The 8,025-nt window shown below is 54.7% G+C and overlaps 1 protein-coding gene across 1 annotated transcript in view; it reads left to right on the top strand.

Annotated features, from left to right (window-relative positions):
- The first annotated feature begins 6,351 nt into the window (after positions 1–6,351).
- CTSE (cathepsin E) overlaps positions 6,352–8,025 on the top strand; it is a 4,456-nt gene continuing 2,782 nt past the window's right edge. Inside the window, exons 1-3 of the mRNA XM_010132803.1 lie at positions 6,352–6,413; positions 7,028–7,184; positions 7,933–8,024. Coding sequence (XP_010131105.1) covers positions 6,352–6,413; positions 7,028–7,184; positions 7,933–8,024 — 311 coding nt within the window. The remainder of the gene's footprint in view (positions 6,414–7,027; positions 7,185–7,932; position 8,025) is intronic.

The following is an 8,025-nucleotide window of genomic DNA, read 5'->3' as shown; positions in this document are numbered from 1 at the left end:
TGAGCATGATGTAAAGTGCCAGCAAGAGGAGAGCGTGCAGGACCAAAGTGACAGCTGAGATGGCAGCAGGCACCCACCTGAACAAGAGAAAAATACTTTGCCTAAGTGAAAGAAATAACCAAATTATTTTAAATCTTTCCGGTCCAGGTTGGCTCCCATCACTTCAAAGCATGTTTCAGACTAAGGTTTGCTGGTACAGTTTTGGGTTTTACTTTTTAAGGCGATGTGCCCAGAAATCTGGGGCCTCATCTTCAACACCACCAGCGCTCCTTGCGCTTCATTCATGGGTGCCCGCCTTAAGCAGGGTTTGCCAAAGCCTCGTTGCAGGGGGGCTGTGTGCAGGTCTTGCTGGATGAGAGAACTTTTGAATATGGCTCTTTATTTTTAAGGCGATGTGCCCAGAAATCTGGGGCCTCATCTTCAACACCACCAGCGCTCCTTGCGCTTCATTCATGGGTGCCCGCCTTAAGCAGGGTTTGCCAAAGCCTCGTTGCAGGGGGGCTGTGTGCAGGTCTTGCTGGATGAGAGAACTTTTGAATATGTCTCTTCACGAGTCCTTTCTGCACCTCGTGCCTATGGGGCTTCCAGACGTGGGCATCAGCGACAAGGCAGAAATGCCCCGGCACGGCAGAAGGCGGGAGCGGCATCCCCAGTGACAGGGGCTGCAGCATCCCCAGGCTCCACCGCTGCTCCCGCACACGCAGGACAGCGTCCCTGCAGCCAGAGCCCGGCCAAGCAGAAAGGAGCCCTGTAGCAGTGGTTATCCCTCCACCCCGGAGCGATCCCCTCGGAGAGGGCTGCGAAGGGCGACCTGCGGCTCTTCAGCCCGAGGCGTTGTACTTACCACTCGCAAGTGCTCATCCTCCCTGCCAGGTGTCTCGGCGGCCCCAGCAAAGCGCTGGGGGTCTCGGCGGGGACGGAGAGAGGCAGCCAGCCCTAGTGGCAATCAACCAAAATGGTCCCATTGAGCTTCATGCTGCTCCACACCAGCTGAAGACCAGGTTTGCCACTTGAAAGCAGCGGTCTGGCATTGCAGACATAAAAGAAATGCTCCCAGTCCTTCTCATATGACTCCTTACACAGCCAGACCCTCCCTGCCACCGTTGCTGAGCTTAAGGGTTTTATACATCACCGCCTCAGTTATATCTGAGACTTGACTGGAGCTTCTGGGCTCCACTGTGGTGCTGAAAGTAACAAGTACCGAAATTTATTCTTCTTGCTTTAATCCTCTCTTGTGGGATTTTTTTTTTTTTAATCCACAGAAAGTATTCGATAACTACAATCTGGGGAAAAAATAACCATAGAAGAAAGCAGCCAAACCAAGGCCACGGGTTTGGTGTCAGGCTCTTGCATCAGTCAAGATCCAGATAGAAAGGTCAGGGGCCCTTCAACACCTCTGCACTTGAAACTCTTCGGATTTAATTCCAGGCGAGTGAACGCTTAAACCCTGCTAATGTTAAGGGGACTTCAGGCACATAGTCAGGAAATACATACACCTGAACCGGGCCATTGGCTCGGGACTTTTGGCCATAACACTCAAGAGATTTATAATCGAGGGCGTCAATTGGGGCCATTCATTTTGTGAGCTTTCACTTGCAAAAAAGCACTTTGAATTCCCACCCGATGCCTGTCTGCGTCCTGTTCACCAGCAGCTAACGCAGGGAGGTGTCTCCAGCCAAAGCTTTGATACCATGATTAAAGGAGCCATGAAAATACGATCAATAGATTGATAGAGCAGAGGCATTATCCATCCTATGGATCAGGTTCTGTCATTTCCTCTGTGACACATTTCCAAGAGTCATTCAGTCACCAACAGCTTTTCCAATAACCCCACAATCTCCTGCGAAATCCCACTTACCCAAACTCTTTGGCAGCTGCCAAGCTAGAAGTCCGTTTCTTGCTGGAATTTTCCCCTTCCTTTATCGATCTGTCCCCAGATCTCCTCCTCAAATGACTGTCGTTCTTAAAAGGCTCATTTCCTACCGTGGGGCAGGAGCTGCTGCTGCAGCAGATAACGATCTGAAAAACGAGCTGTTCGAAAGGAAACTGCAAAATAAGACCCAAATCCAAATATCAGCGCAGGCAGCTTCTTTGCTGAGATGGGGCATGGCGAGATTGAAGAGGTGATACCCACACGCCTGTAGAAATATCTGGTTTGAAGATAACAGCCTGTACGATGCTGGCAGCACATGTACTTTTTTGGTGTACGGGGTAACCTGCCTCCCTCCCTCCAGCCCCCAGTACATTAACCCTTTCTCAAGATGCTCTGTTGAAATCGCGGCTCATAAAGAGCTCCTACCCGGCTGGTTACCGAGTAGTGAGCAGGATGTCTACTCTCAAGCTAAAGGTAAGCAAAATCATGGGAATGCCTCAAATTATTTTAATCGCATCTAAGCCAAGCCTTGCTGCTTCAGGTTAAGGCTAAAGCTCAAGCAGGCAGCGACCCGTGTCTGCAGGCATCCCCCGGACCTGGACAGCAGCCCCCGCTCTTACCCTGCTGTTCCACCCCTCTGCTGTCAGGGTGCAACGGCTGGGGGTGTGCAACACCCAGCGCTGTTTTACCTGGGGAACCAGAGCTTCCGGCACCTTCCCTTTCCCACAGGACCAGGGCAGCTGGGGCCTTGGAGGGAGCAGCAGTTATGGATGTTTCGGCAGCATTTTCGGTGGCCGCACAGCCGTGGAGTCCAGTGGTGCAGAGGTGCTTGCTGGCTCCACGCCGGATGCGGTCTCGCTCTACCCTGATGGTGATGGTAGCAACAAGCCCACACAAGGTTCCATGACGCTTCCCCTCTCTTGACTGGCTTATTTAAACATATTTGGGTGTTTCTCTGCTGTTGCGTGTCCATTTCTGATCCAGGGCTGGGGATGCCGTATCTCCCCGGGTGCTTCTCCTCAGAGGTGTCCCCCTCCTGCTCCATCTTCCAGTAGCTAAAAATGCAGCTGAGCTTTGCTGGAGCAAGTGAGTCCGTGAGGGCAGCGAGCTCTGCCCAGCAGCAGTGGAGCTGGCTCAGCCCCAAGCACTTCAGCTGCCACTCAAAAAGAGCTCTGGGTGCTGCCCAGTGGAAGTCTTCTATCAGGGTAAACCTCCTTTCAATTCAGATGTTGTCTGGTCCCAGAGCCCAGCATGGCTTGGTGTCTGCCCATTCTCTGGAAAAACGTTCTGGTCAGCAGTTCCTTGTGGCATCACTCCGTAATGGTGGGGTGCAGAGGGCAGCCTGGCGGACCCCCGCTTGCTGGTTCACAGCAGACATGGGGAGTGCTGGGTCACCGCTCCGCCCCAACTGATTTGGGGGTGCAGAGGGCAGCCTGGCGGACCCCCGCTCGCTGGTTCGCAGCAGACGTGGGGAGTGCTGGGTCACCGGTCCGCCCCAACTGATTTTGCCATTCTCACACTGAAGCAGCATGTTGGTGCTGGAGACACTCCACAGCAGCCCAACCTCTCCTGAGCTCCTTCCCTGGCAGGAGATGGGCAGGGAGCGAGGGACCCCCCTTGTCAAGGGGTCCCTGACTCACGAGGAAGGTCACCCCAGGCTCCCACAGCAACCCTCTCCTGGGGAAAGAACATCAGCGAATTCCCCCGGACCTTCTGCAGGCAGAGAACCAGCTCTCAAGGAACTCCACTCCACTTCCCCCCCCGCCACCAGTCGCCATCGGGGCTCACCTCCAGGGGCTGCATCGCGAGATGGGGTCCCCTGCTAGGTCCAGTCGCTGCCCTCATTTCCCCCCACTCCCTGGGACTGCGGGGACCACGCTGCCACCCTCCAGCTCCATCACAGCGGGGTTTGGTCCTGCCTTGCCCGCAACTGCTGGGCCACGGGCAAATACCAAACTGAAGCTGCCTGGGTTTGTATTTTTTGAAGAAGCGAGTGCTTGCTTTTGCAGGGCCTCGCTCTTTCAAGTGCTCAGTGATATATAAACAGATTAACAGGTGGAAGGAGTATTTGATAAACAGAAAAAAAAAAAAGGCTTTTCAGAAAATGCTACTGGGGTGCAGTTTGAATTGGAGCTACTCGTGGAAGTGGCTAAACTAAAGGAAATACCAAAAAAAGAGCAGAGAACACATTTGTAGCCTGAAAACAGGTTTGTTAATGTGAGTAAAGTGCCCTGCACTTATGCACGTGTCCTGCACAAGCTGCACAAGCCACTTCTACCGTGTCGGAGGGCCAGCGTGTACAGCCGGGCGGGGTGAGAGACGCTTTGTGACAGCTCCTGCCTGGGAGCAGCGCGGGACCGTATATAGGGCAGCTCTCACTTATGAGGGCCAGGCTGTTCCAGGAGCTGGCAGTCACGTCTCGTTATGTTTCTACTGAACCCAAGCACTTTTGCTGCTGTTTTATTAACCGGGCGGATTCAAAGGGCCCCCCCATCTCATCAATAATTCTGCCCGTTGCTCGGGGCTCTCTCGGGGAGATGCTGTAAAGGCAGCGCCGGGGCTGAGCCCTGCCGGGGGAGCTGGGAACGGAGCAGCTCTGCCTCCGCCTGCGCTGGGTACTCCAAACAGCGAGGTGCAGCTGGAGGAGGTACCGAGCAAAGGCTTTCCCCCCCAATATTCTGGACTAATAGGGTCGAGTCTTGCATTGGCTCCTGAAAGAAAGAGAAAAAACTCATTTTGTTTGACTTGAAACAAAACTTTTGCTATATCTTTAAGAGTCCAGGTTTTAAAATTACTTTAAAAATAACTAAAGAAAAGTAGAAACAGATTTGCTTAATTTCAGACATTTCTAAATGAAAGGTTTGGCCTCTTTATTTCTTTCATCTTCGCATTTTAACGCTGAATCTGCTGTCACCAGTTTGCAGATTATTATGATCCAATTGAGGATCTTTTCCACTTTTCCTCTATTTCGCCTGAAGTATTTGGCTTGTCCGTCCTAGAGCTCGCGCTCACGTTTATCTCAGGAGCCCAATGCTCCTTCAGGCTGGATTTTTCGTACAGGATTTTCGGGATATAAACCATGTCCGCAACAATCGCCTCGCTGCTTTCAGCTGATCTGGCACTTGCTGCTATTGCTTTTGTTTTAGGAAGTGGCTTTTTTAAATCCCATCTGTGAATATACGATTAGGCCAGTACGTTAAACTGCATCTTAAAAGAGAAATGGATACTAACTTTGTAGGAAAGCTGCCAGCCTGGGTGTGCATCTGCCATCAGCGTCGCCTCCACTGTGCCCCACGTCTCCGCGCTCGCACTGAAGAAACCCTTGATAAGATTTTTTAAGCTGAAGATCCCTGCGGAGCCAGGGAGAGGAGGAGGCCGGCGGCATCTCCCAGGGATGGAGACGCAGGAGACGTGACTTGGCTCTTTCTGGGACCATTAATCCCCCATTAGCTGGGCTTGCACATGGCTGCACGGGGCTCGTGGCCCCACCGGTGCCTCTGCTGCACCCACAACGACTTTAATTTCCTGGGGCGTGGATTTAATTAGATAAAATAGACTAACCGGGGTAGGCGGAAAATCGATTAGTGTGCTAAGGGTGGAAACCCCATTAACTACATGAAGGGTGCTCACTGGTAACCCCCCTCCCTTTGTGGCACCCATCACCAGTTCTTACAGTGCCATGACCATGGAAAACAGCCACAGGGACGACATGGTCACGGCGTCACCTGAGGGATGGCAGCAGTGAGAAAATCCTCGCCTCCACGCCATCTGAAGGCTTTATTTGTTCATTAGCATTTTTTATTTGCATTCACAGAGGCTTAATGAGATGGCCATCCTGCGTAAAACAAAAATCAGCCACTGGGGAAGAGACCATTAGTGGCTGGAACTGTCTCCCATGCAAAGGCCCCGCTCGGATGGCACTGAAAAAGCTGCAGATTCCTGAGCAGTTCATCACTGCTCATTAGTCTTTGCCTCATAAAGTTTGTTCAGCAGCTGCCCGATGCTACCAACACATCCCTTTCCTGTCCCCTCCTGCAGCGGTCGGGGTGTGGGGCAGGTTCCCAGGCATGGCTGTGGGGCAGAAGAAAGGGGAAACGCTCCCCCAGAGCATTTCGGGGGGAGCTTCCCCCGGCCCAGCTGGGCTGTGCGATTTCCAGCGGATAAGGGTCTGGTGCTGGGGTTCTGCTCCTGCTCCCCTGCCCAGAGCCGCCAGATCCCTGAGGACTGCCCCGCTCTGCCGCCATCAGCCCCTCACCCACAAAACCAAACTTGACCCCGGTGCCCACGCTCTGCCTCGCCTGGGATGTGGCCAGTGATTAATATCTGCTGCAAAGCCCTGTGTTGACATTGAAAGGGGCGTTATCGCGGGCGCCGGCACAGCGGGGCGAGGGTGTACCTGTTGGTATAAGAACAATGCCGCAGCACTGCCTGCACCCACAGAGCCCCGTTCAGACCAACGCTGGCACTGAGCTGCCGACATGAAGCACCTTCTCCTCCTCCTCACCACACTCTCTCTCACCATGGCCAGCGGTTTGAAAAGGTAAGGGGGGTCCCCAGGGTGCACCCCAGCTCCCTGGGTTCTCGGAGGGGCTCTGCTCCCTGGGTGCTGCCAGTGCTGAGCGTGTCAGTGATGCACAGGGAATGCTGAGCTCCCCCCGGCACAGACACCCTGCGGCTGCACCTGAGAGCAAGGACCACGTGGTGCTTTGCCACTTTGCTGTCATCATGGTCCGTGGAGGTCTCCAACCCTCCAGGCAGACCCTGTCAGCAGCAGCAGGCTGCAGTGAGGTCTGCCGAGGTCTGTGCAAGCAGATGGGACAAAAAAAGCCGATGTGACTTCACCTCGGCTCTGGTCCCCTCTCCCAGCCTGAAGGTCCTTTTCCATGAGCCACGTGGAGCTCCTGCCCACCCCATCACTGCCTGACAGGCCTGTGCTGGGCGTACATGCTCTCCTGCCATCTCTGCCCTCAATTTGCCGTCTCCTGAAAGAGAACAAATCGCCCCGTTGTGCTGTGCCTCAGCTAGAAAGCGCCGCTGTGGGGGTGTGGGGAAGCAGGCTCTGGATCTGCATCCTGGTGGTGCTGAGAGCCTCAGGGCAGCCATGGGTACTGCAGGATGTCTGCGTGGGACTGACCAGGACCCTTGTTCTCCCAGGGTGACCCTGATGCGGCACCGTTCCCTGCGGAAGGTGCTGCGGGACAGCGGGCAGCTCCCCCACTTCTGGAAAGCCCACAGGCTCGACATGGTCCAGTACAGCGAGGACTGCAATGTCTTCACAGAGGCCAACGAGCCCCTCATCAGCTACCTGGACGTAAGTGAGGTGGCACCGAGGGCTGGGGGGTACTGAGTGCCAGCAGCGTGCCGCAGATCACCCCAAAAGCACATGATTTTGCATGAGTAGCCCCCAACGCCCCAGTGCTTCCCACAAAGCCCACGCTGCTAACAGCGCACGCTGGCAGCTAGTGCCCCGGCGTGCCAGGGCTCTGCCTGCCCGCTCTTGCCTGCTCCTTTATTCCCAGGAATGTGATGATGAGGGAACAAAGGAAGGCGTTCATGGCAGGCGATGCCAGCCCTGTCCCCGCCCGCTGCCCTCCCTGAGCCCGCGGTGCTCCCAGCCGGTGGTGGGGAGACACATTTCCTCCAAGACTAACACGTATCACATGCATCACAGAAAAATCCACCAGAGAGGACCCAGAGCCAGCAGTGGAGGGTGTTCTCCAGGCTCATCCCATTCCCCACAGTGTGAGGGTGCTGCCCCAAAAGCCCTGCCACTGTCTGCATCCCGGTGATGCGGGTCCCCTGGGGACGGGCCTTCCTGATGAATCCAGAAGGGAAAGGATGGCACCTGCACCCACTGTCCTCACTGCCTTTTGTTCTTGGCTTGCCCTGTTTCTTAAATATTTGACTCCTTTATTCCACCTGCCATGATGTGGCCATGACAGCTCCAACACTGCCCCGGTGCCAGCCATACCCCGTACCAAACCCCATCCGTCCTCTGCAGACACCCCTTTGCTGGGGTTCGTGCTCTGTCAGCGGCTAATGACTCTGCTCTTGGCTAGATGGAGTATTTCGGGCAGATCTCCATCGGGACACCCCCCCAGAACTTCACCGTGGTCTTCGACACAGGCTCCTCCAACCTCTGGGTGCCATCC

Source organism: Buceros rhinoceros, unplaced genomic scaffold, assembly GCF_000710305.1.
Source record: "Buceros rhinoceros silvestris isolate BGI_N320 unplaced genomic scaffold, ASM71030v1 scaffold11860, whole genome shotgun sequence".
Classification (NCBI taxonomy): domain Eukaryota; kingdom Metazoa; phylum Chordata; class Aves; order Bucerotiformes; family Bucerotidae; genus Buceros; species Buceros rhinoceros.
Note: the sequence above shows the minus strand (reverse complement) of the source record. Positions and strands in the feature narration are given on the sequence as shown.